The sequence below is a fragment of the Phanerochaete carnosa genome (assembly GCF_000300595.1).
Source record: "Phanerochaete carnosa HHB-10118-sp unplaced genomic scaffold PHACAscaffold_10, whole genome shotgun sequence".
Taxonomy (NCBI): Eukaryota; Fungi; Basidiomycota; class Agaricomycetes; order Polyporales; family Phanerochaetaceae; genus Phanerochaete; species Phanerochaete carnosa.
In genome coordinates, this window is record NW_006767637.1 from 1,739,292 (window position 1) to 1,764,696 (window position 25,405).

The 25,405-nt window shown below is 54.2% G+C and overlaps 7 protein-coding genes across 7 annotated transcripts; 3 read left to right on the forward strand and 4 right to left on the reverse strand.

Annotated features, from left to right (window-relative positions):
• Positions 1 to 796: 796 nt before the first annotated feature.
• Positions 797 to 2,747, forward strand: PHACADRAFT_177993 (uncharacterized protein). The gene is made up of 2 exons (XM_007400432.1): positions 797 to 2,207; positions 2,258 to 2,747. The coding sequence occupies exons 1-2, from the start codon at positions 822 to 824 to the stop codon at positions 2,591 to 2,593; spliced, it is 1,722 nt and encodes a 573-aa protein (XP_007400494.1). The 5' UTR covers positions 797 to 821; the 3' UTR covers positions 2,594 to 2,747.
• Positions 2,748 to 2,964: 217 nt separating this feature from the next.
• PHACADRAFT_213193 (uncharacterized protein) lies at positions 2,965 to 4,389 on the forward strand (the record flags this gene model as incomplete). The annotated part of the gene is made up of 7 exons (XM_007400433.1): positions 2,965 to 3,353; positions 3,416 to 3,482; positions 3,534 to 3,543; positions 3,598 to 3,808; positions 3,863 to 3,978; positions 4,029 to 4,078; positions 4,150 to 4,389. Coding segments are annotated over exons 1-7 (801 nt in total), but the record flags the coding sequence as incomplete, so codon positions are not given.
• A 696-nt stretch (positions 4,390 to 5,085) lies between these two features.
• PHACADRAFT_213194 (uncharacterized protein) lies at positions 5,086 to 7,038 on the reverse strand. The gene is made up of 6 exons (XM_007400434.1): positions 6,673 to 7,038; positions 6,315 to 6,618; positions 6,018 to 6,258; positions 5,921 to 5,961; positions 5,660 to 5,863; positions 5,086 to 5,606 (listed from the first exon to the last, which is right to left on the reverse strand). The coding sequence occupies exons 1-6, from the start codon at positions 6,801 to 6,803 to the stop codon at positions 5,196 to 5,198; spliced, it is 1,332 nt and encodes a 443-aa protein (XP_007400496.1). The 5' UTR covers positions 6,804 to 7,038; the 3' UTR covers positions 5,086 to 5,195.
• Positions 7,039 to 7,745: 707 nt separating this feature from the next.
• PHACADRAFT_152038 (uncharacterized protein) lies at positions 7,746 to 12,371 on the forward strand. The gene is made up of 19 exons (XM_007400435.1): positions 7,746 to 8,022; positions 8,075 to 8,611; positions 8,657 to 8,979; positions 9,044 to 9,270; positions 9,403 to 9,512; positions 9,566 to 9,653; positions 9,710 to 9,812; positions 9,870 to 10,133; positions 10,196 to 10,282; positions 10,336 to 10,421; positions 10,480 to 10,571; positions 10,630 to 10,658; positions 10,713 to 10,796; positions 10,849 to 10,882; positions 10,935 to 10,980; positions 11,033 to 11,087; positions 11,140 to 11,316; positions 11,370 to 12,115; positions 12,170 to 12,371. Exons 1-18 carry the CDS (start codon positions 7,887 to 7,889, stop codon positions 11,853 to 11,855), a joined length of 2,964 nt encoding a protein of 987 aa, XP_007400497.1. The 5' UTR covers positions 7,746 to 7,886; the 3' UTR covers positions 11,856 to 12,115; positions 12,170 to 12,371.
• Positions 12,372 to 13,294: 923 nt separating this feature from the next.
• PHACADRAFT_263443 (uncharacterized protein) lies at positions 13,295 to 13,606 on the reverse strand (the record flags this gene model as incomplete). Its single annotated transcript, XM_007400436.1, has 1 exon — positions 13,295 to 13,606. Exon 1 carries the CDS (start codon positions 13,568 to 13,570, stop codon positions 13,295 to 13,297), a length of 276 nt encoding a protein of 91 aa, XP_007400498.1. The 5' UTR covers positions 13,571 to 13,606.
• Positions 13,607 to 15,381: 1,775 nt separating this feature from the next.
• Positions 15,382 to 18,741, reverse strand: PHACADRAFT_263445 (uncharacterized protein). Its single transcript, XM_007400437.1, has 5 exons — positions 18,273 to 18,741; positions 17,646 to 18,221; positions 16,726 to 17,592; positions 16,177 to 16,672; positions 15,382 to 16,124 (listed from the first exon to the last, which is right to left on the reverse strand). Exons 1-5 carry the CDS (start codon positions 18,618 to 18,620, stop codon positions 15,517 to 15,519), a joined length of 2,895 nt encoding a protein of 964 aa, XP_007400499.1. The 5' UTR covers positions 18,621 to 18,741; the 3' UTR covers positions 15,382 to 15,516.
• A 335-nt stretch (positions 18,742 to 19,076) lies between these two features.
• On the reverse strand, positions 19,077 to 25,302 carry PHACADRAFT_263446 (uncharacterized protein). Its single transcript, XM_007400438.1, has 22 exons — positions 24,982 to 25,302; positions 24,847 to 24,929; positions 24,583 to 24,790; positions 24,442 to 24,534; positions 24,215 to 24,390; positions 23,721 to 24,159; positions 23,381 to 23,672; positions 23,048 to 23,325; positions 22,820 to 22,995; positions 21,706 to 22,770; positions 21,379 to 21,653; positions 21,064 to 21,328; positions 20,838 to 21,014; positions 20,758 to 20,787; positions 20,593 to 20,704; positions 20,512 to 20,536; positions 20,305 to 20,462; positions 19,959 to 20,251; positions 19,751 to 19,905; positions 19,448 to 19,694; positions 19,309 to 19,394; positions 19,077 to 19,254 (listed from the first exon to the last, which is right to left on the reverse strand). Exons 1-22 carry the CDS (start codon positions 25,279 to 25,281, stop codon positions 19,220 to 19,222), a joined length of 4,968 nt encoding a protein of 1,655 aa, XP_007400500.1. The 5' UTR covers positions 25,282 to 25,302; the 3' UTR covers positions 19,077 to 19,219.
• Positions 25,303 to 25,405: the final 103 nt, after the last annotated feature.

Genomic DNA, 25,405 nt, shown 5'->3' on the forward strand with positions numbered 1-25,405 from the left:
GCGTCGCTGGACTGGATGATATTATATCAGTCAAACAGTCGGAAGATAGGAGAAGCCAGCGGAAGCCGCAGGAAAGTCGTGATCAAGGGCATGCGATGATAGGTACAATGATGAGATGATATTACCTGACTGAACGCTACACACCGGTCACTGCGCGAGGAGCGGGAACGGAAGAAAAGTAGTTTGCGATCACTTGCGACGATGATATCGAGCGAGGGAAAGAGCGAACTTGGAAATAGGGGGTGTGATCGGGTAAGATCCTAGCTGCTGAAGAAACCTTGAAGGATGGTGCATTGATGCACAAGCCTACGCTGAGTTGTCGAGATGCCACAGGCACATTCTGGTGAGGTCATTACATCGAATGCCCTGCGAGCTAATATTTGCTCCATAACACTGTGATAGCCCTACATTGGTCGAGTAAGTTACCGTTGCGTTAAAACCACGAAGCTTAGGTATTGAATATATGACGGGACGTTCAGCAAATAGCTTCGGTATGCGGGCCATTGAAGGAACAAATACCGTATGTTTTACCCGCTTTCCTTGTTTTTCTTGGATATTCACCGCGCTGACGACCCACTTTGAGCAAGGATGGCCTCGCTATCTGAGAGACACGACCAACAAATGATACGGGGGCGGCAAGATATGCTCCCGCAGGCGCATCAGGCGCATCAAAGAGTCTCGATCTGAGATCTCGACGGCCCACGGCGTAGAAGAACTGATGGGGCCTCGCTATTGGCGGTGTTCTCTGTTGCTTCACTTCCGTCACGGTCAGATGCTGTGAGCGGTTCCTCTTTCTCTTCTGGCACTGGTCTGCACATCCCATGTCGTTCCTTGGTCTTCGAAAAACACGCACTCCGGCAGATAATGCAGACAGCCTCCGTGTGCAAGAGCCGGGCTCGCAAACTCCGAGCATAAGGTCGACCGGCACGTTCAGAAGCCGCCTCTCGAGCCTCAGTATTTTCACGCCAAAGCGTCTGCGCTCACACGTCTCGAAGAAATTCGCAGGCGGCGGTGTGGGCTTCACTGCAGCACGCGAGCCTCATTCATACACGCCTTCGCGCTCGCCGTCGCCGGAGCCATCGCTCGAAATCAGGAGACCGAGTGGGCTCGGTCGGAGGGCAAGCATTACGGGTGACTCAGGCGAATGGTGGGCGGAGGAACCGTACCCTCGGGCACTCGGGGAACGCAAGCGGAGTATAAGCACACCAGAACTCTCCTTAATCTTCGCAGATCGTGAACCTGGACGGGGGACGGAGCACTCAGAACACGAAGGTGGAGCTACAAAGCCCCGTAAAGCGACATGCATGCTGTCACGAATACCGCTAGACCTACTCAAAACCGCTGTCTATTTCGTGCCCTTCTCTGACCTGCCAGCCGTCGCGTTGACCTGCAAAACCCTCCTCGAGGTAGCGCGTAGTCGACTTTATCGCAATGTCGACCTGCTCCGCGTCTCAGACGAGGCGTGCATCGATAGATGCTTCAGCCTTCTCGCGTCCAAACGGGAGGTAGCAGTACTCGTGGAGACGTTCGCTTGCAAGTTCGTCCCGCCATCGCATAACCTCGGGAACACTTCACCTCTTCCCGCCTTCACGTTTGCCATTGCCCTGAACAATATGCACAACCTTTCCTCTTTGGTTCTTGCTCGCTTTGATTCTGCTTTGCTATTCCATACGACCTTCCGTCTACGAAGGTTGACTTTCCTCTGCGAAACTTCCTCACAAGGCGAGCTGGAGGGCCTATTCGCGTGGTTGGCGAATCAGCCGAAGCTAACGTCCCTATCGTTTCCTCATCTCACCCTCGATAACGAGAGTGTCAAGTGGTTTGCTGCTGCTGGCAGTCAGCTCGCCAATATACCCGAAGAAGACCAAGACAGCCAATCTGACAGCCCTACCATGTTCCCCTCCACGTTTCTCCCAGCCCTCGACCACATAGCTGGTCCTGCGCCTCTTGTTAGTGCCATCGTACCCGGACGTCCGCTGACGTCGGTAGCTGTGCACATCCACATCACGATCTACGACGGGCTGCGGCCATCAGCCCTAGCTACCGAGCTCACACGAGGAAGCGTGAGCGTGACATCTTTCTCTCTCGTTACGCCGCGGCACAGTCGGGTCGATGCAAGGACCATTGAGCGTGTGCTTATGGCAGCGGGAGCCGAGCTCGGTACGACACTCAAAGTCCTGGAGATTGAAACTCCTCTGGAGGACCAGGTGAGTCAAGATGCACCAGTTATGCTCTCGCAGCTCTAACGCTATTATAGGTATTGCACAAACATGTGCACGGGATTCTACCTCGTTGCCACAGGCTACACACTCTGCGCCTCCGTCGGGACGTCAGCGGCCAGGACTCACCCACGCCATCGCTAGGAAACCTCGTTGTGTTCCCTACCGCCTCTTCGTCTTCTTCCTTCCTCAGTCGCCCCATCTCACCCAGCCCCACACCTCTGTGTATGCAAGAGCGATCACAGCTCGTCATATGGAGCAAACAGTGTCCAACGTTGTCTTCTGTAATTTTCCCCTCTGGTGGATGCTGGCGCATCTCAGAGAGCCTCGCGGGCCCCGTATACACTTCCATGGGCCGCGTCAAGACCGTCTAGTCCTCATCACCATGCTTTGATACCTCAAGTGGAGGAAAGTACCTTATATATACGTAATATTCCCTTACCGTCTGCTCCGGTTCGTTGCATCTGATCATATCGCGGAGATTCGTGGGAGAAGGAGCATTGCCTAGTAAGTGTGCTTCCTGTGATTGTGGCAACAACGCTGACTTGCTTATCATGCCACAGCCATCTATCGTGCTGTACATTCATATTGCTATTTCGTTCGCTGCACCGCCTCCAGTTTTTCAGTCGTGCAAGCTTGCTCACGATATCCGTTGTTTGATAGCATTATTGCCCTCACCTGTAATCCGTGACTATCTGATTGCTGTACACAGATTAGCGCGTCATGCGCAGTCCGTATGCTGCCAGTGTGGGAGGCGTTGCGATTTGATCTAGATGATGTCGATGCAAGGCGGTACACTGGAGCAAATTGCAGCCCCGGATGAGATGCACTGCACGACAACTGCCTTGCGGAACAAGACATCAGTTCCTGCCTTTGGGGTTCTCCATCATATGATGCGGTTACTTATAAGCCGCGTTTCCTGCTCGATTGACTTTGACATGCCTCTACGTGTCGTCCGACCCAACACCCTCGCTTTGGCTCTCCATCGACCCTAACAACGCGACCCGCAAGCCGGCTTGCGTACGCATGCTTTTCAATATCACGGCATCCCACGCCAGTCCGATGGTCACGTACGTCCCTGGGGCACTGTGGAGGGAGACTATGGACGGAAATGCTACTGGCCAGTCATCGGTGGTGAGTACCGTGTTTTGTCTTGGTACGAGCAGGGTGAATGGACGCTGAGCAGTTGCGGGAAGGAGACATACCACTCGACAAGCGCCATACAAGGGGAAGGAAGGGTTTTCTTCACCTGGTTCGGATCGGGTAAGTCGATTAATTTCCGGTGCAACCGGAATTTAACTTTATTTTGCTCAGGTTCCGTGTGGTTTGTTCCTCAAGCAGTTCTATCGAGGACACAAAGCATTGACAGCGTACCCAGGATCTTTGGCGCACGCAGGCCGTCGTTGGGGCCATATCAAGTCCTACTCGACGGCCAGAGTACGAAGTTCCCAGGCTTCCGTGACAGCGATACCGCGTCAGATGATGCTATTCTCTTCCACCTACCCTCCAGTCTTCCCCCAGCTGTTCATCGTCTCGAACTAATCAACACTGGCGGGGACGCGTTGCAGCCCATACTTGACCTGAATCGTGTCGGCATCCTCTGTTCGCTCTATATCTTCTCATGCAGCTAACCCCACCTCCAGATTGTAGTCCAAAATGAAGCACCCAACGTGACGGAGATCACGAGTAGAGACCCTAGATGCAAATGGGGCCCGACGGGCACCGGTTCCAAAGGTTGGTCAAACAATGGGACTACAAGGTGAGTTTAGCTACCAATGGCGACGTGTCGTCCGAGGTAACGACTGTCAGGCAAAAGCACAACAAACCATGCGATGGGGACCTTGATGCTCAACTTCACGGTCAGTTTCGTCCCGAGCATCCACTTGTTCCGTTAACTGACGCCATCTTTCAATCAACAGGGTAAGTTCAGCCCGAGCCTCTAAAACTCATCTGCTCAACGCGAGCCAAGGTTCGGGCATCTCAGTCTATGGAACCCTCAACCCAAACAGCTCGTCGTTTGCGGCCATCGTTGACGGCTGGGCGTCGAACACACTCTATCCAAACTCACAGCTCTGGCTTGCATCAGAAGACGAAGAGTTGCTGTACACGACCTCTGGTCTGCTGCCCGGAAACCATACGCTGGTCGTCCGGAACAGCCCGCCGTCGTGGAGTGAACAGGGCTCAAGAAATCTGAGTATAAGCAGAGTCGTGGTATTTGACGCTCAACAGTAGGCATTCCCTAGGTTGCTGCGTTTTTACCGGGGAACTGAACCAGGCATTCCAGGCCCCCGGCTGCTCCAAAACCCTCTACGTGAGTGTCTTCTGGATGCTGATCGAACAGACGCGCTCAACGGTGTTTACGTAGGCGGACCGACATCATTATTGGCACAGTTCTCGGCACCGTCCTTCTCTGCGCTCTTCTTTGCGTTATAGCCTTGATGGTTTTCAAGAGCCGCCGCAACCAGAAGATGCACCACCTCCTTCGACCTCGACCGTTCATTCTACAAAGTGAAGCGAGACATCGCGAATTTGGACATTCCCCGTCCCCGTCTTATTCCCATCGGCGTTCAGTCTCGAATAACTCCTTGAAGGATGCTTCCGCTATGGCTGTGGCAGGAGAGTCCCAGGCAACATACTATCACCAGCCAGAACATGATCCAGTAGTATATTCGCCGTCAGAAACGTTGTTCGATCGGAGGATTGCCGCGCCACTGGCGGCATTGCGAACGCCGGCTCAAGTTTGGCCAGACGGCAGAGTGTTGCCTGCCCATAGACCGTTGTGATACCACCAGCTTGGCGGGACCGGCAGAGTAATTTATCATTTGTGAGCCTCGCCATCCCGTTAATCTTGGCACTACTAAGCATGCTTTCGTAGAATTAACTACTTGGTAGACTTTCGTTTCACATTGGTACCCACGTCACTCCTTAGCAATGCACGATCTCTTAGACAGATGTCATTATCCATTCGGACTAAATTTAAGCCCGCTTCACCCATCCTTCAAGTGTGTTCTTCTGTACACTATCCTTCTTGCGCCTCTTCCTCGACTTCTCCCCGCTCTCCTCGTCCTTAGGCGCGCTCGCGACCATCACCTCCCACAAGCGCTCAAACTGCTCCGTGGTGACGATGCCGCCGCTCGCCTGCGTGTGCCCGCGCGCAAAGTCATTGCCCACCGCCTCCGCGAACCCCGGCACGCGCGCGGCGTAGTCCTTCAGGAGCGCGATGACGTCGACGGCCGCCCCGGCGGCGGCGGGTCCAGGGCCACCGCTCGCGCAGCGGGCGACGCGGCACGAGAAGTGCGTCAGGCCCGGCGCGTAGCCCGTGTTTGCGACTATGACGGCCTGCAGGCGCGCCGACCTGAGGTGCCCGGCCCAGCGCGTGGCGACGAGCTCCGGTGTGGCGTCAGCTTCCGCGGTTGAAGATGGGGAGTGGGGGAACTCACGGGGTGCACCTGCGCGGCGCTGTCGATGCGGAGCAGCGCGACCCTGCCGTCGCCCGAGAACGCGGGCGCGACGTGTGCGCAGCGCGCGACTTCGGCGGTGACCTCGAGACGGGCTTCGTGCAGGCGCTTCGAGAGCGCGAGCTGGGCCGGAGACGAGCGGCGCGGGTTCACGATGTCTGATGGGCCTGATGATGCGAGGAGGGCCTACGCGCGGATGAGGGTAAATCAGCGGGCACAGTAGCTCAGCATGCGAGAGCGCACCTTCCAGGCAGACTCGACATCGAAGGTGGCTGTACGCCTCGCTGGTCATCTCGGTCATGTCGGCTTCCTCGGGCAACATTTGATCAAGAACACCTACGGGCATTGACAAGGCTGATGGCTTCGTTGATTACCTTCTTGATGTATTTCTTGAAACAGGCCTTCATGTCTTCCTGTGGGAAGGGCGGAGGGAACTGGAACGACGTGCCCAGATCTCCCAGCGTACCCATGGCGCAAAGATAGTCGCATAACGCGACCACAGAGGGATGAAGGGGCCGGCAGAGTAGATACGCCAGCGTTGCAGATGTAACGACCGGCTCGTATTTGCACGCCGAGAGAACCTGTGTGCACGCATATCAGGAGCTAGGCACATCATGCGGCAACCTGGAGGTCGCACCAATGTGTCATCCGGAAACTCGTCGCTGAGATGATGGTCAACCAAGAGCGTCTTGGCTCCTGGCACGAGCGCAGACCCAGGGCGGCTTCCCTGGTCGACGACGATAGCGTAGTCGGCACCATGAGCTTCCAGCCTCTGCCGCTCCTGTTCCCGGTGAGGGTTCGAACCTTGGGTAACGAAGTGGACCCTGAGTGCCTCTTCAGAGTGCCCTAGAGCGACGAGCGTGCGGTATATGATGAGTCCCCCACTTAGCCCGTCTGCATCCTTGTCTGGTACTAGCAGGGTGCAGGATGATTTCGATGCACTGGCGTAGCTTGCGTTATACACCTACATGCGAAGTAAATCTAGGTCTACTCACCATTCTTTCAAGAAGTATTGTGCATCCTCTATAGCTTTCGACGAGGCTGGCCATTCCGCCGTTTGAGTTGCGAGCGGCGGCGTGCCGTTAGACTCTTGGCTGCTCGCGGAAAACCTTCTCTTGCCTGTCATGGTGTTAGGCCTCGAAATCGAGCTGGCAACGCAACGTGACAGAAATGCCTCTGAAGAGCCCGAGCGGAGAAAATTAGAGATTAGAGAAGTCAGAGCTGGGGAAGTGTGCAAGGGCGCTGGTCAGGAGCTCGAAGCAGCACGAGTATGAGACCGGCATGTGGTCGAGCCATACCTCCAGCCGCAATGCCTAAGACGGCTCTGCCGTTGTGGCGCAAGCGGCGGAAGCGTATGAAGTTGTACTCCTGAACTTGGCATGACCGCGGCAGCTCGTGGTAGAAATTGAGGGATGGACAGTATTGCTTGCATGGACGGTAGAGAATGTGGCCAAGACTGCTTAACCTTGTCGAGCAGTGATCACGTCCGTCGTTGAGCACGACGTCGGCAACAGAAAAGTTGAGTATGACGTCGAGAGACAGAGCGAGTTCGGAAGTACGGACCGAGAGCCGGCCAGACCTTTCAGACTGTTCCCTATGTCCGTTTCAACTCTTGACTTTCATCATCTCTTTGACTTTGCTTCTATTGCCAACTGAAGCCCTTTCTGCATGAAAATAAATAGGAAGCAACATTGGGCGAACTATATTTTCCGGTTCTAATCCGCATGGAGGAGGTTTCAGGAAGAGGAGCAGGCTGTAGATGCCACGACGACTGCTGGCTCAGGTAGATACAAATTACTTGCATGTGTCGTAATCTCTTTGGTATCTGTAATATGACTTTCTGTTCTCCAATGTGGATGACAAAAATGACGGAGAATCAACCACACTTGTTCAAGCCAAAGTCGACGACCCGGCGACCGCGTACTCCTTCCGCACGATCCCTTGCACGCCAAAATGCCCTCTGACGTCCTCTCCGCCGGCCGAGACCCTGTTTAGCTCTGTAATTTCACGATGCTCCGGCAATCCAATGATGTCTCACCGTACTCGTGACACGTCCCGGACGGTACTTGTGCGCCGAGTTGCAACTTCAAGTATACCTCCGCTCTCATGAGCCCGCTCTATTTGCAGTTCCTCTAAGCCTCTCGACCACCACCACCACCACCATCACCACCTTGCTGAGTGTGTTCTGACACGCTACTCGTCGTTGGCGATGAGAGGAGACGCTCTGGCGGTGAGCCGACTCCGACGCGGCGGACCCGTCCACGCGCGGCTTGCGGGGAGTGTAAGGACGTACCACGACAGGTCTTACGGATACCGCGAGCCACGTCGCTTTGCCTTGCCAGACTGTGCGTAGCTGTATTCGTCCCGGGGCGACGCACATAGTGACCTCTCACGCAGACAGCCCCGCTCAGCTCGAGAACCGGACGAAGAACGCGCCTCTGCTGCGCTATGTCGACTCGTTACGCATGCACGGCCACCGTGCAGCACACATCGACCCGCTCGACCTGCTCCAGCGCGAAGAAGTCGCCGCGCTCAACCCTGCTCGGTACGGCCTGGCAGACCCCAGTGCGAAGTACAACATCGACGGCATCGTCTGGACGCGCCCCGTCGGTGAGGCGGGCACCTCAGAGGAATGGACGCTCGCACGAATCACGGAGCACCTCCGGCGCATCTACGTTGGACGCATCGCGTACGAGTACATGCACTCGCCGTCCAAGACGGAGCGGCTCTGGTTCTCGCACCTCCTCGAGTCGCAGGTTGCGCCGGCACCGCTCTCTGCGGACGAAAAGCGCAGGATCCACAAGCTCGTCGCCGAGAGCGAGGTCTTTGACCAGTTCATGCAGGCCAAGTTCCCGAACCTGAAGCGCTACGGGCTCGAGGGCGGCGAGTCGATGCTACCTGCCATGGACGCGCTGTTCAGGTGTGCAAGCGAGGGTGCGTGGTTCGCCATATGTATGCGTATAAACTAATGTCTGCTAGCTGGCATCACGAACATCATCTTTGGCATGGCACATCGAGGACGCCTGAACCTGCTCACCGGTCTCCTTGAGCTCCCCAGCCGCAGGCTCTTCAACAAAGTCCTTGGAGGCGACGAAATCCCCAGTGCGCTCGTGGAAGACGCCAAGGCATACGGCGACATCGTCAGCCACTTGGTGTCTAACCCGACTCTGGCATATCGCGCGCACAAGCTCAAGGTCTCCATGCTCCCGAACCCGTCACACCTCGAGGCCATCAACCCTGTCGCGCTCGGCAAGACACGAGCGAAGCAGTTTGCGCTACTCAAGGAGCTTTTCGGTATTCCCGTAAGTCGAGTCTGGATATGCTACGCATATACTGACCTGAGGGTTGGCCATGCAAAAATCGCAGTCGGATACGGCACACTTGAATTCAAAGGCACGTCAGTCCGAGGCTCAGGGACAAGCGAACGCGGCATTGCAGGAACATATCGGTGAATGTTACCCCGGCGACAAGGCCCTATGTGTTCAGATGCATGGCGATGCGAGCTTCACTGGTCAAGGTGTCGTTATGGAAGGCTTGGGTTTGAGCAACCTGCCACACTATACCGTGGGCGGTTCGGTCCATATCGTCGTTAAGTGAGTCTTGGTTCCCGTGTGGCTGACTGGAAATCTAAAAAATTATCGCTGTGCTTTCCAGTAACAGGTACGAAGGAGTCTATACTGTCACACAGGCCCTGGTGTCTCTAACAAAGCGACACTATGGTACAGCATCGGATACACCACTCCAGCTTCTGGCGCTCGCTCTTCGTTGTACTGCTCTGACATCGGCAAGATGATCAACGCTCCGGTCTTGCATGTCAATGGGGACTATCCAGAGGGTACCTATCTCTTGTCTGCTAGGTCACAGTATGTGCTCACGCCGATACTCCAGATGTCACGCGCGCTATCGAGGTCGCATTTAAGTACAGGAACTTGTTCCGCAAGGATATCATCATTGACCTGATCGTATACCGCCGATGGTGAGGTATTCTTTGTCTTGTTTTTAGTGACGCATGCTGACACTTCTGGTATTCAGGGGGCACAACGAGCTCGACGAGCCAGCCTTCACTCAGCCACTCATGTACGAGAAGATCCGGTCCAGGCAGTCCGTTCCTTCGCTTTACGAGCAGCAGCTAATTGTGAGTTTATTGCTCCTCTCCTATAAATTACTCTCCTGATATCTTTTCGTCCTCTAGTCCGAAGGCGTTATCGATTCATCTACCGCCGAGTCCATCCGGTCCTTGCACAAAGACCATCTGAACTCCGAGCTCGCCGCCGCCGACACTTTCGATCCGCCACCTCTCGAGCACACCGCCCAGTGGAAGGGCATTGTGTCCCCGCTGAACGACGCGGCAGGTATCGAGCAAGAATCGCCTGTCCTTTACCACCCCGAGACCGGCATCCAGAAGGAGCTCTTGGTAGAGATCGGTAAGGCCAGCGTGGCTACGCCTGAAGGATTCGTGCGTACTATCTTCGCTGCGGAGTGTCCATTTAGAGAACTGACCTTGCTCATGGCACACAGGAGGTCCATTCGCGTCTCCAGAGGCACGTGAAGCGCAGGCTGCGGACCCTCGAAGACGGAAAGGACATAGACTGGGCAACTGCTGAGGTGCGTCTGGCCGCTTCGAAGTCGCCCTCAGAGAACTCAGGTGGTGTCTACAGGCTCTGGCGTGGGGTTCGCTCATGCTAGAGGGCTATGATATCCGCATCTCCGGCCAGGACGTTGGCAGAGGCACGTTCAGCCAGCGGTTTGTCCATCCCCTCAAGAGACACGGCATCTCCTGAACTGATGAGGCTTGTTCGCAGACATGCGATGCTCGTTGACCAGAAGACAGAAGGCGTCATCGTTCCGCTCAACGAAAATCTGAAGTCGGAGGGCAGGCTCGAGTTGGCTAACAGTGCGTTCACACTCGTCTATCGTTTTACTTGTTGAGCGCCGATTCATGCGATGTGCAGGTTCGCTTAGCGAATATGCGGTCCTTGGTGTAAGTGATGACAGCCCGCACGAGATAATCTGACTTATATCGATATTTTGGTAGTTCGAGTACGGTGTGAGCTGGGAGCGGCCAGATATCCTGCCAATCTGGGAGGCGCAGTTTGGTGACTTCTTCAATGGGGCTCAGGTACGATTTGCTTTCCATTTTGATGTGCATTGAGGTTCTCATTATCTTCAAGATTATGATCGATACCTTCATTTCTTCGGCTGAAGGTCAGTGATCTACTTCGTCGACGCTGCAGGAGGATCCTAACACCATTTCTAGCCAAGTGGCTGAAACAAAGCGGCATTGTGCTTAACCTTCCTCATGGGTGGGCGTGATGCTGACGTCGAATGTTCCCGTGCTAATATCTGTTCTATCAGCCTCGACGGTGCCGGTCCCGAACACTCATCTTGCCGCCCAGAACGGTGGCTGCAGGTAATGCCATGCCTTGTATCATCGTGTAGTCAATGTCTTAGTCAAATTGCAGATGACAAATGATGGGGTGATATATCCTGAAGATGAGAGCAAGAGCCCCAACGTCAATATGCATGTCGTGTACCCTACAACGGCAGCGCAGTACTTCCACCTACTCCGCCGACAAATGAAGCGCAATTACCGGAAACCCTTAATTGTCATCGGTCCCAAGGGCCTGCTGAGGCTTCCGGTAAGTGACAAACAGTTACTTGTTGTCCACCAAAGCTCATCAGGGTCCCGCAGGCGGCATCGTCGACTTTGTCAGATATGGACGCCGGCACGCAGTTCCAGCCCGTACTCGACGACCCATACATCCAAGACCCTTCAACAGTCCAGTTCATCTATCTCCTGAGCGGCAAACAGTTCTACGAGCTCGACAAGGCCCGTGAGCCGCTCCGGCAGCAGGGAAGCGAGACCGCGAACCACATCGCGCTCATCCGCATCGAGGAGCTCTGCCCCTTCCCGTGGGTGCGCCTCCGCGAGGTGATCGAACGCTACCCGAACGCGAAGGGAGTGGCTTGGGCACAAGAAGAGCCGTATAACGCAGGAGCGTGGCAACACGTCAATGAGCGCATTGTCAGAACGCTCGCGCGCGTTCCCGGCGGCTTGGAGCTCAGATACTTCGGCCGCGAGCCGTCGGCAATGCCTGCGCCCGGTTCCGCAGGTTTGCACCGGACTGAGCAGGAGTTCGCTTCGGAGAATCTTTATCGATACTCGGAGTGGAGCTAGGTTTTGAAACGTAATTTGCATGGACGGATACATTATAGACACGAATACTCTTTTTCCGAAATGACAACATGTCGAAGCTAATACATCTGGGGAGTTGTGCTTTATCGACGCTCGGAAGGACTATTTTATGGTACGTTGTGGGAAATACGACTCTGCAACGTGCGGCTCGCCAGCTTCCACAGTATTCTCGGTGTAAACATGTCGGTCGGAGGAGCAAGAAGCATCCGGACGTGCCACATGCACGAAGCAAGCTCACGGTCCTAAGCACATAGAATTATTATCGTAGTCTGGGAAAATAAATTCGGGACTCCCACCTTGATTGCTGCATCGATGAAAAGGTCGAGGTACCACCGGGCGAAGGAACCGCAGTCGAGCGTCTCACCTTTGACAGGCCTAGTGCTAGAGAAACCATAATCTGTACGTGTATTGAGCTTGAGGCCAGAAGCAAAGAGCGTGGCCACAAACCGAATGTCTTCGTCGACTCCCTAGGCTCATCCTCGTGAGTTTGAATATCTCAGAAACGGACAGCGGGACGCACCACAAGGCCTCGCCGTGGTTGCTCACTTCGTGGAAGTACCTGAGCCCAAAGTCGGCGGGCATGTCTTCTTTGCCGGACGAGCGCGGCACGGGGTTGCTGGATGCAAGCAAGGTGCTCAGGGTCACTGCGCCCATCATGGCCTTGCTACAGCCCTGGCTGCTGGTCGCGTCAGCGTCAAACTGGTGATGGCAGCCGACAGAACGCTGCGCACGCGTAGATAGGGTTCAGCTGGAGCATGGCATCGCCAATGGCGACGAAGTTCGAGGGAAGGCCTTCCACGTCCTGGTAGCGAATGTACGAGCATGGCCCTGTGTTCGAGATTGATACCGTCAGTGCACTGATATAGAGTGTTCGGGAGGAGTTGCTTACTGATTTTGAGTGGCTTGAACTTGGGTTCGCCCTCTTCACAAAGGATGCGGAGTATCTCAATCAACCACTCTGGCACAGGCTCGCGCCCTCTCGCAGAGCTGACGTAGCCCTCGATCTCGCCTGCAGTGAGCGGGAGCGAGACGTCGCCCCAGCCGCCGCAGCACAATTGCACTGGATTGTCCGTTCAGCACACTCACTCTATCGGCAAAGACATTGACCGACGTACTGGTGTCGTTGTCCATCTTCCCAAGCACGAAACCCTCGTTGCAGACGTTGTAATGCGGCACGAACGTGTACAGCCAACCGATGCGATCGAAGCCGTCCTGTCCGCCTTCGCGCAGGAGGCGATCGATCCGGGACTTCATACCGTCCGAAACAGCGAACGTGATCGTCACGTAGTACAACTTCTGGTCATATTCGAGCCGGACCTCGGGAGGTATGTCGTACCCTGCTTTCCTCAGCCACTTGAGTCCCGCTTGGCTGTCGCCCGAGCAATCTGTGTACTGTGTTAGCGAAGCTTCAGGCGTAATTGTCACGGAGATGTACCGGCCACCAGCGTAGGGTCGTTGATGATGATCTCGCCACCGTCGTGCTGCCTGATGATAACAGTATTAACACGAGCGCCGTTGGAGTCCCTCACTGTCTCCAGTGATCTGATTGAGCCCGTGATGGTGTGTATGTTTGAGCTCGCTTTGGACGGGCCGAGCAGAAGCTTGCGGAGGAGGTTCTCAAGAACTGGACGCCGCACAAACATCGTCTCGGGAAGCTTCTTCGCTTTACCCTCATACTCCTCATATGGCGCCGGCATGAGGGTCCCGCCGAAGAAGGGCTTGACGTCCCCAGGCGCAATGCTACAGTATAATGGGTCAGCTTGGACAACAGACAAAGTGGCGATGATACTGACAATCCTCCGGCATTGCGGAGCTCTTCGTCAAAGTTTGGCCAAAGTCCCCGCATGCCCTCAAGTACGAAGGTCAGGTAACCTGCAATTAATTGAATTAAACAGGATTAGGGTAGCAACGCGAGAGCGTACCGTGCAGTGAATCATACTGGGCGATGCGAGTACTTGGCTTCGATCTCACGACCTCATGCAGCTCGGGATCGACGATGATCACGTTGGTGAAATGGTCAGAGCAGACGCGGGCAGTGAGCAGTCCCGAGATACTAGACGGGAGGTGGGGTGAGGCCTCGGAGATGTGACGTATGGCGGCTTACCTTCCTCCACACACTACCGCAGTGCCTTGAATCTTCTTCCCTCGTTTTATACCGAGTAGTGAAAGGCCCTCGACCGTAGTATACCTCCGAAGAAAATATAATCTGAGAAGCCGGCCCACAAATCTCCAGAGTAGAAGGAAGATGAGCGGGCTGGCAAGCAACAGCGTACTTGCCGGAGCTAGATGTAACGAGAGGTTCATAACACGAATAGATACCTTAGAGCTGACCCTCTACGAATGGAGGACATATATACGCAGCGCCTCTTATGCTGCTTTCATGTGAATTCGTCGCCTTGAGGGCATCAGATGATGTTGTAATAACTCGACCTTGTCGGTCGGTGGTACGACCGAGCATAACAATGCTTCGAAGCTAAGACATAGCCACATATAGCCTATTGCAACGTAGTGCATGAGCTTACTTGAAGCGAAGCCATCGGAGGCAGGTGGAACGTTGAAGTCGACGATTTTGCGGCACCGGAGTCATGCGGATGGCTTGCCTGCGGTGAGCACATAGAAAGATCGGTGCGCAGCAACGTAACCTGACCTGAACGCAGCCAGCCAATAGTACACACAGAGCTATGAATACAAGCAATTGCATACCTGATATCACATGCTAGGGGACATGTAGTAGGATCCGGGCTGCAGAAGACTTGATTGAGCTTATTATACTGATTGCGTGCCAGAGATTCTCCATCGATATCGTCCGAGCTTCTAACGTCATCATAAAGGACAGGGGACCAGCGGCACACTGCCACTCGTGCTGCTTGACGCGGAATGTAGCTCCGTATGGCTCACAGGCTGTAAGCATGAGCACTAAAGCGGCCCGAGCACGGTCTCAAGGTATGCTTGCACGACGCCAGAGCCCGCATCTAACTCGAAGCGCCTGTAAGAAGCATAATGGTGGGCAATCCGCTGTTATAGTGTCATGGTCTGACCAACAGCATCCATTGATAAGTTAAACTCCAAAGCTTCCGATCAGGGAGCGCCGATAAAGGTTGGACAGCAAGTGGTGTTGAGCTTATACGAGGCTAGAATAAAACATACCAAGCCTTGCTTATTCCAGGTACCGGACCTCTGCATGGGACGATGTGTTGTGTAAAGCTTGATCCAAGGCTGCGAGGGAAAGCGGGGTAATATTCGCTTGACGGAGAGCGTCCAGATCGTGGGCGCTTCGAACGCCACGAAGCCGCTCGGGTTACGGTCTTGAATGGCGGGAATGTCGTTGCCTCCTTCCGTAACGCAAAATCCAAGCAAGACACGACATAACCCTGCAAATGAGTTCACTGAAGGATTGGAGGAACCGAGGGGAATGGGGAAGAAGGAGCATTATACCAGACTCAGGTATTTGGAAGTGCTTAATGCATTCTGCTTCTCTCTCACGCAGAGTTCGTAAGAGCTTATGGTACAACAAGTGCAATTGCGAACCTACATAGTATGACGATCTAGTGCACCGCGCAGTTTTACAGCTGAGCTCGTGTGCACGGAACAGATGTGAGAATGCATATGTGGAAACCTAACTTAATAGCACGACGCAAGAAGCTTAGGCCCTGCCGCGTTTCGGACGCCAGACACCCTTGGGCGCGACGGTCTGGAAGCCGTCAGTGTCCCTTTGAACCTCCTCTTTCTTCGGCGCGGGGGACTCGGGACGCGACGCAGGTGCTGATCCAACAGCCTCGACGTCTTTCTTCACGGCCTCGCGGGCGCGCCATCCTCCGCCGCCGCCGCCGCCGCCGTTGCCGCCGCCAGCGGCGAATGCGCCGGGGCGGTATTTGCCAGTAGCAGGAATTTCTGAGGGGAGCGCAGCAGGCGCGCGCGAAGGCGTCGACGGCGCGGCGCTGCCACGACGCCAAGCACCCTCGTCGGCCGCGGGCGCGGGCACGGGCGCAGCACGCGCAGGGGGAGCACGCACCCCCAAGCGTTCTCGTTCACGCTCTCGTTCGCGCTCTGCCGCACGCTGGTTCCGGCGCTGCTCGGCCTCTTCCTCGCGCTGCTGCTGCAGGCGGGCTTGCTCGAGCGCAGCCTGTCGCTCTGCCTCGCGTTCTTTCCGGAGCGAGGCGGCCTTTTCTTCCGCCTCGAGCTTCTTCGCCTCCTCTGCCTCCTTTGCGGCCTCTTCCTCGGCGCGGACGCGCTCTTCTTCGGCGAGACGAGCTGGAAGGGGCAATGTGAGTCTGATCTCGACATTTAGTCTCATGACACTCACCCTCTTCCCGCTGGCGCTCCTCTTCCTCCTGCTCGCGCCTCAGACGTTCCTCTTCTTCGTGATGGAGCCTCTCTTCCTCGCGCTCCTTGAGGATTGCCGCGCGCCGCTTGGCCTTTTCCTCTTCGATCTTCTTCTGTGCCAGCTGTTGGTGCTTGGTAAACTCCTCGCCGCGCTTGCCAGCGACGACTTCGCGGTATGCCCTCCAGTCGTCCATCACCTGTAGCAAGCGCTTCTTCGTCTCCAGATCCTTCTGGTGTGTAAGACGCGCTGTCTCTACGCGCGCCTTTTGTGCCGCCTCGTGAGCCGCCTTATCGTTCGCCTGCTGCACTTCATAGTCCATTGCCAGCAACGGTCGCTCCTCCTTGCGGTATGCGCGCTCAACGTGGTCGATCCGCTTCGAAGCGATCCGCATCTTCTCGTTCAACCCGCGCTTCTCCTTCTCGAGCTGCTCCACTTGCAGCCGCATCAAGTTGTCGGTGCTGAGGTTTTCCATTTCCTGCAAGGCGTATTACTCAGTTGCGAAAGCAAAACATCTCCGGCCGGACTTACAGTGACGTCGACCTTGAGCGTGCCCTTCTCCTTGAGACTCTGCGCTAGCTTCCGGGCCTCTTCGGTGCGGATAGCCTCAATCTCCTTGCGCGCACGCTCAACCTCCTTCTGGCGCGCTTCCGCAACACGTCTGCGCTCCTGCTCTTCCTTCTCCTTCCGGCTGAGCTCTGCTCTGCGGCTCGTCTCCTCCTTCTCCTTGCGCGCAGCAAGCTCGATCCCGAGCTCGCGCCGACGCGCGACAATCGCCCGCCGCACCTGCAACGCCTTGCGCTCCGCTTGTGCCGCAGCCATGAGCGCCGCGAACTCGGCCTGCTGCCGCTCCTCGGACAGCGGCTCGGGCGGGAACAGCGTCGCAAGCGAGTTGTGCAAGCACGTCGCCAGGCTGTTCAGCCGCGTCTTCACGACCTCGGACGTCGACGGCTGGATTGCGGCTGCGTTCGCCGTGGTGCTCGAGCTCGGGTCCTCGACGGCCGAGAATGTGGTGTCGACGAAGGTGATGCTGCCCGCCGAGTGGTCAACGCGGATGTTAAGCTCTCCGCGGCGCGCACAGCCCATCACATATGCTTCGATCTGCTCCTCGTCGAACACGCTCGAGCCTTCGGTCGAGCTCGCGCGTAGGGGTGCGATGAGCTCAAGCAGGTTGTCGACCTTGATAGACGAGTAGACCTGGGACAGCTGCAAGAGCAGACGAGACAGCAGAGCATGCTGCAGAAGAGGAAGGTACTGCGAGTAGCTAGCGTCGGATTGAAGGGATTGGAACAGTGGTGCAATGGTTGAGCACAGAGTAAGCGGGTCAAACGTGACCTCGAGGATGTTGTACAGCTGCTTGATAGGTTCAGGAGACAGCTTCAGAACGTTGCGGGACAGCTAGGCGACAAGGTCAGAATGGTCAGTTTCAAGGCATAATTATCGGGACCTACAGCATCCTTGAGTAAACCCTGACGAGTAGGAGTCTTGTTCAAGCCAAGGAGTGCAGTCAAACGTTGGTTCTTGCCCTTGCCATCCTCACTGCCATCGGCAGACTTCGATCCGACCGGAACAGCAAGAGCGCTGACAAGCACCTGGCCAGCCAAGCGACGAATCTCTTCGTCGGACTTACCGCCCATGGCGGTGACGATACCGTAGGAGCGGCCCCAGGCAGCGGCGTGATAGAGGGCATTGCCACTCATCAAGAAAATCTTGGTGAGCTTTTCGTAGTAGTTGGCCATCATTGCGGGGCGAGGTGCCTTCTTCGCCATAATGAGGAGGTTGTGGATATCCTCAACGGAACGGAACGCCTCCTGCCAGAGCTCGAGCTCAACTGAAGTGTTCAGCTGGGCGAAACGAGTGTCGAGGTGATGCTGCAGGGTCTCCGAGTCGGAAAGGTTGATGGAATGCGGCTGGTGAGCATACTTCGCGACATTCGATAGATGAAGACGCAGAGTCTCGCAGAGGCGGCGGAACTCCACTTTGCGTTGGTACTTTAAGCAGAAGCGGAATGCTTGTTGCGCAATTTGCTATAAACCCCACATTAAGACCCCTTCGTCGGAGCGTACAACGTAACACACCTGGTACACGACCTCCAGCCTTGCGTTATTTTTCAGCGTCTCGAGGGCGGTGCGGTAGCTCTCCCACAGGAACTTCAGCCAAGGGGTGACAAGGGCCCTGTCCGTCCTATCCTTGCTTTGGTCCCCGCTAACTGCACCAAGTAGGATACTTTCCGGAGTCTCACTAGCTTCTAAATCGTCGACATCCACCGCCACCACCTTATCAGCTTTCTCCTGCGCCTCCTGCACTTTCGCGTCCGCAAGCTGGATGAAGCGGTTGATGACGACCTCGATAGACTGGACGCTTGTATTTTGTGCAATGTTCTTGTATTGCATAAGACCTTCTTTCGCAGTGCGGCCCTTGCGCATGTCTACGCAAAGCTCGACGAAGCGCAGCATAATTGGTTCTAGAGATACGAGGGGGGTGGAACGGAATCGCTTCGCGGAAAACATTTCGGTCAAGGACTGCAGGGCTGCATGTGTCTGTCCGACGGAGACAAGGCCCTCAGCTTGCTTGAGGACCGTCTCGGGCTTTGAGAACGGTGCCATGATTGCTTCTGCGTAAAGGTTTGTATGCGGGCCCCCGATTCCCTGGTAGCGTCCTTAACTCACTAATTTGTTGTAAGATTCAGCACCACGCAGTGTCTGATCTGTTTCCCGATGTTCCCGCCGGTGCTGAAGACTTGCTGTATGTCGTAATCGACGACGAGCAAAGTGGATGGAAAACAGTAAGCTCTGGGAAATATTTAGACGGAGCTTGAATTATCGCCATGTGCCGTTCAAGCGCCCAAGCAACAAGCGGCTCAACAGCAAGGACGGCGTGGGGCTGGTTATACATGCCAATTAACTCGTATGTAAACACTCTAAGTACTAATGCAACGATGCAGTTCTACAGATGGTGAATAGTATGTTATCCTTGCAGAGTCCCATGGAAGCATAGAAAGAAATGAATGAACGGCGGGCTAGTGTCATGACTCCTCTTCTGCGGCTTCAAGTAGTAGCTCTACGGGAAAGGGTCAGCAAGGAATATCGAGGTCGGCGAGCGGTCCCAGCTTACCTCCCCACATAGAATTTTGCATTGATGACAAGACGTTACCAGCGTCCTCTTCGACAACACGCGACTCCCTTGAAGACGAATCGAACCTGGATACGCCAACGTCAGCTTCAGAACAGAACCAAAAGCACAGGATACGTACGAGCCACGCATGCCTGTATCGCCGATAGATAGCATGCTAATATCGCTAACGCGACGACTTCTCTGCAGTGTACTGTGCGAAGGCGTTTCGAACGAAAGCGAGAGTTCTGGCGAATGTCCTCGGTAGCTTGGTGACGGAGTCTCAGGATCCATGTAACGAGACGTGTACTGGCCAGGAGAAGTGATATCCCGTGTGATTGACGGAGGAGTGACCGGTTCACCGGCGTCGACGACGATGTTGGGTAGCCCTAGGGGGATTGCTCATAAGTACGAGTTCCAGGATACCAAAGGGACAGAGGCTCACCATGTTGGACAAGCTTTTCCATCCGCATCTGCTCCTTCAGGGCGAGGTACCGCCGGCGGTGGGATATCATGAGAAGCAGGGACTGCACACGATCAAAATCTACCAAATCTGTGACTAGCTTGTTCGTCTCATTTCGGATGACGAGGTCATGCAACCTACAGATACGGAATGAGCTTGAAAATTGCCAGAGTCTCAATCATGCACGTACACTAAGGCCTCTTGGTCGACAATGAGTTTGTGGTGGGCGAGCAATATTAGCATGTTCGTGAAGGAAATTCCTTTGCCGGGTTCGTAAGAGATGCGAGCTTCGTGGTACAGTCGGTTCCACACGTTTTTTCTCCGCTTGATCATCTGGCGGTCTATGTTGTTGATGTTGAGCTGCAGCTTGCGGATGTTTACGGGATATGTCGAGCACTCTTCTTCCGCCTTTGACCTAGCCATGATGTTCTGCAGACTCCATTCCGTCGGATATATCTTGACCTCGAATATTCCAGACAGTTTCTGCGGGTGATAATGTGAGGGCTGGGTTAGCCACGAAGTAAGGGTGAACATACCGAGAAGAAAGGCACGAATTTGTTGCGCCCCAAGTATCCAGTCTTGGGATTCGCAAATTCGGCCCACACCTTCTTGAAAGCGCGCATCTCTTCCCGAGTAATCTCTTTGGAACCGCCAGTCATTTGGAAGACGTAGTTGAAGCTCTCAACGACAACACCTGCATATCGTCAGCTCTATAGGTGCTGGAGAGAGCGGTATCGTCTTACCAGTGAACAAGTTCGCGAAGATATACTGCATGTACACCACACCATCAGTAAGGCGTGGTCAAGATAGATCCTCGCACTTACCATGCTGAGAAGATTCCAAGCGATGAATAAGGTGAAAGCCCAACCAGTACTTCCGCAATCGGAATCCCCGTTGGCAGACGACGCGTTGGTACAGTAAGGGTACACGAGAGCACTGCATCCAACGCTCAGCACAAGAATATCGCGGAACAATCTGTCAACGCTTACTAATCGTGCATGTACTGATTCCATCCTTCGCTGTATAGTCTGTCAGTTCGTCAGTCGTCCTGAGATGTGAGAATACTCACCCAGTTGTCATAAAGGCAAGCATCAACAGCGCTTTCGACATCGACGAATAGTTCTGGTTACGGGTCTCCCCCGTGCTCCATTTCGTCAAGCTGAATACCTCGACATAGAGGATAGCAAAGAATAAAAACAGAACTAGCCAGAGACTCAAAAGGCTGAGTATGACCGGTAAGCTTGCACTACAAGCAATCAGAGGAGAAATATGATTGATGTGAATAAAATACTTACACCGCGGTTTTGAACAGTTTGTTTAAACTGTTGGTCCGCTGTACGAGTTTGAGCGCGATAGAAGTAACAAACAATTTCTGCAGCTGCTGGACTGCGAAGCCACCAGCGTTGAACCGCACGATGATGATGGTGATGAGGCTGCCACCGGCAACAATGATGTCGAACAGATTCCATCCGTTTGCGCTATAGCTGCTCCAACCCAGACCGTATAACCGAACGGTGATGTCGATCAGGTAGATGATAGTTACACAAAGAAAGAAGTCGGCTGCAATAGACGAATGAGTACTGGTCGGTACCCCAGTCAAAACAACTTACTGCGTAGGTCATCGAACGCATGCTGAGAAGCAAAGGTCTGAGTCATCAACGCGATGACATGCAAAACGAATAGCGCTGTCATCATTCTGTGCCACCAACCATGCTTGTGAACAGCACGGTCGTGGCACCATGCTCGGATGGGCCAGGTAGGTCGCGTCTTGGGACGTTTCGAGGGACGTTGTCGCTTGATGAGCTTCTGGAGATCTATCCATTCTCGTTGGGGCTGCGTCAAGAACGCGCTACCTGTCCTCGATGTAAAATTGCCGATGATAATACTAGGGTGGGATATCAGTTTAGTCAACGAAGAAGAGATATGTCACCGCATACCTAACAAAGAGTGTGAGAATGACGACACCGCCCAAGAGATTGTAGATGAGGAAGAAGATCGCGTTGGCCTGAGATACGTTCTGCTGAGGTTGCTGATCAACTCCTGTGATACTGACGGCGACTGACATGACGTCAATCCATCCTTCTAAGGATACAATCTCAAAGAGAATAAGCAACGAAGCTTTGAACGAATCGAACGAAAACTTCGTCGAAGGATGAGGGTTGTCCCAAACACGAGGTACCAAGAAGTTAAACGCATTTGGGTCATTCTGGAGGACGCCATTGCTGTACTCGTTGATGCAGTTGGTTATGTTGGTCGCGTTTCCGTCGTTACATTCGTTCATGAGACCGGCAAAGATATTCGTGCCCCAGACAGCGTACGGAATCATGTAGAGGATCGCCAGTAGCGCGGCATCGAAGATACGGGTGGCTCCGAAGATGATCAAGGATTCGAATGTCGAACGCATCTTGTCGATGAGTGTGATGAGTCGTAGAGCCCGAAGGGCTTTCAGCGAACGTGTTAGCCGACTGAGGCCACCGATGAAGATGAGTCCCGTAGTGACATTGATGACCAACCCCACCATGATCAGGAAGTCCAGGATGTTCCAGATACTGCGTACGTAGGCATTTGGTGTGAAGAGAAAACCATCGGCGATGATCTTGATGAGAAACTCGACAAACAGAGAAAGACCGAAGGCAGCCTCCGCTATATCGAACCACGAGCCGCGGATGAATCCATGTTCCTGGTACCACTGCCTGCGATAAGGCGGAGTCGCGATCCACTCTATAACTATGCCAGCAACTACGGTCAGGAGGAGCACCAATTGGAATATCGGGTGCGCGATAAGAGAAGGTGGCGCCCCGAAGATTCGCTCGCCGTTGGCCGGAGAAACTAGCTTTTGGCACGCCTGTCGGAGTGGATTTTTCTGTGAGAATATCCAGAAGGTCTTGTCGTACGTGGGGTGGTCTCGAATGAAGTCGGCCTTCTGAGCTCGGCGTTCGTACAAGATATCGTTGACGTCGTCCACGGTGGCAGTCTCGTTGTTCAGCGCAGCAAGAACTTCTCTAGAAGAGCTGGTCAACTCAGGTATCACGCCGACAGGAAATATCATACAAGTGCCTCTCCGTCTCTTCATCAATTCCGTCGTGAGGAACAGCAGAGTCTCGGCGGTTGCTTCGCAGGGTAGTCAGCGGAACATCATCGGTCTTTTCGCCAGAGAACAAATTCTGGAGGATATTGAGTGATCTCTTCGATACATGCTTAGGCCCACCAGATCTGCCTGCACCGTTCTAGATAGGAATTCAGGTATACAAGGGATTAACATATGAATTGACGCCGCACCTGAACACCACTTCGACGGTCCCTGAACGGCAGGCCGTAGTCCTGTACTAAGCTCTTCTGCATAGGAAGGACCAGATTGGAAGGTAGCTGATCTACTGCAATGGCCTTTGGCTTCGCTTTGAACCATCGATACGGGTTCATTCGACGGATCCACGGAGCACGAGCCTTCTGAGGGCGTTGTGCGGCCCAGAAATGAGACGCTTGCTGGCTACGCTTCTGTTCTTCGGCGACGTCGAAGTTTTCGTTGATGACGGCAATGAACATCTGGAGGACAATATCTACACGAGAGTGTTAGCCCCGATCTAACGCCATGTACTGCGCCAAAACGCTCACAGTTCGCGAAGAAGAACCATCCGCAGATAAAGAGTACAACTACGGCTGACTCTCGTAAGGGTACTTCCGCCGTCGCGGCGTCATACAGCACGTTAGTCCAGTTCTCGGACGAGAAGATCTGGTATACACCCAAAAATGAGTTGAAGACTTCCCCCCAATCGATGAATCTGCTACCGTCCTGCTGGATGTCACCGCGGAGAAGCTGAATGCCGACGAGTGCAGTGATGTAGTTGATCATGAGCAAGAACAGAGACATATTGGCCAGACCATACATATTTCCAAAGACCGCGAGCTGCAATGCCGGTAAGTAACTGGGGGAGAACTAACGGGACGAACTTACCAAGAGAGGCTTCATGCGCGGAATTTCCAAGATGACGCGATAGAACCTCGCCAATTGGAATATGGTCAGCCAGGGATAGACCGATGAGTTGTGGATAGCAGGGATTTGAATGATGGAAGAGCCGATGGCCAGGATAAGGTCCAGCCAATTCTGCCCACGCGCGAAGAAGCCACGATAGCTGGGGAGATATGCAGCAAAGCGAATGAGAATCTCAAGGTCAAAAACGAGCGTCAAGGCAAGTTCGCCCTTGTCCAGGATCTCCTTGTGCGTTGGACCCGCATCTACGTTACGTGTTGCCTGGAGGACCAGCGACGCCAGCGCGAGCGCTACCCAGCACCAACGAATGCTCTCGTATATTTCCTTCAATCGACTACGTTTAGCCACGCGCCGGCCGTCAACAATCGACCATCCTTGATCATCGCGAAGTGCAGGTGCGAGACTGTTAATATGATGAGTACAAGTACTCAGTCAGGCTAAAAGTCTGAAGGACTTACGGAGCGGCGCCGAATGCGCTCTTATGCGTGTCTTTCCGGATCGCAGAGAAAGTGTTCGTAATGACGGCGACAAACAGGTTGATGAGCCAGAAATTCAGCACGATAATACACACAATGAAGAAGAAGCAGGAGATGAAGAACTCGGAGTCCATCATGGCGTACATCAATGGCGACCACTAATTCATGTTCAGATAATGAATAACCCATAAAGTTATTTCGAGACTTACGCCATTAGAGGAAGATACAATGAACACTTGTAATGCTGAGTAATAGATTGTGTCGAAGCTCTCCACACCGGTCTCCGGATTTCCAGGGTTTTCCTGACGAGTTCGTGAGACATAGCTGAACGGCTAGTATGACGAACATACCATGCAGACTTGTCCAAGGGGACACACAAAACCCTTGACATTAGTGTGAGTTGTGTTCTCGAGGGAAATATAGGGCACAACGTCCAACGTGTTGGGGTCGATATATGCGCCGCATTGTTGGCCGAGGTCAATGTTGTCTTCACCGCCAGTCGGTAGAAGATGACACGACCGCCGAAAGGACCCCTCGAACGATTGAATACCGATGATACTACATATATGTCAAAATACGTACTAGCCTGAAGGGATGTTGAGCTTGGGACTTACGAGAACATGACCATGGCAAAAAGTACAAAGTAAGCTACACTGGCGAGTAACGGACGTGCCGTCTTCAAGGAACGCATAATGGTCTGGATGATGCCGTTAGGAACCAATACATTGCTACATATTGAAGGTACGCACAGTTGTACCAGAGGTAATGGCGAGCAGTCGAGTCGTCCGAAGCACGCTTAAAGCCCGAAAGATACCAATATGATACGAGCCATGTTCGACACCAGCGGCGGCCAGACCGAAGCATATCCAGAAGCTGAGCACAGCAACGAAATCTATCCTCGTCCAACTATGGCGTAGGTAAGGTAGATTCCGTTGCGTACTGTCATGCGACTTCTGGACACTGAGACGAAAGGGCAACGAGAGAGCGCCGCTGCTGTTGTCTGACTTGAGAGCCCTGGAGAGGAACGTCGGCTGCGAAGGATTGCGCATATGCGAGTGTATATGCTCCGCTTTCTCTATCATCGGAGTCTTGGACTGGACAGTGTCTGAGCGGACGCGTGAGCCCGACGGCCGCTTTGGAGTTGCTTCCGTCAACGATGGCTCTATAGAGACA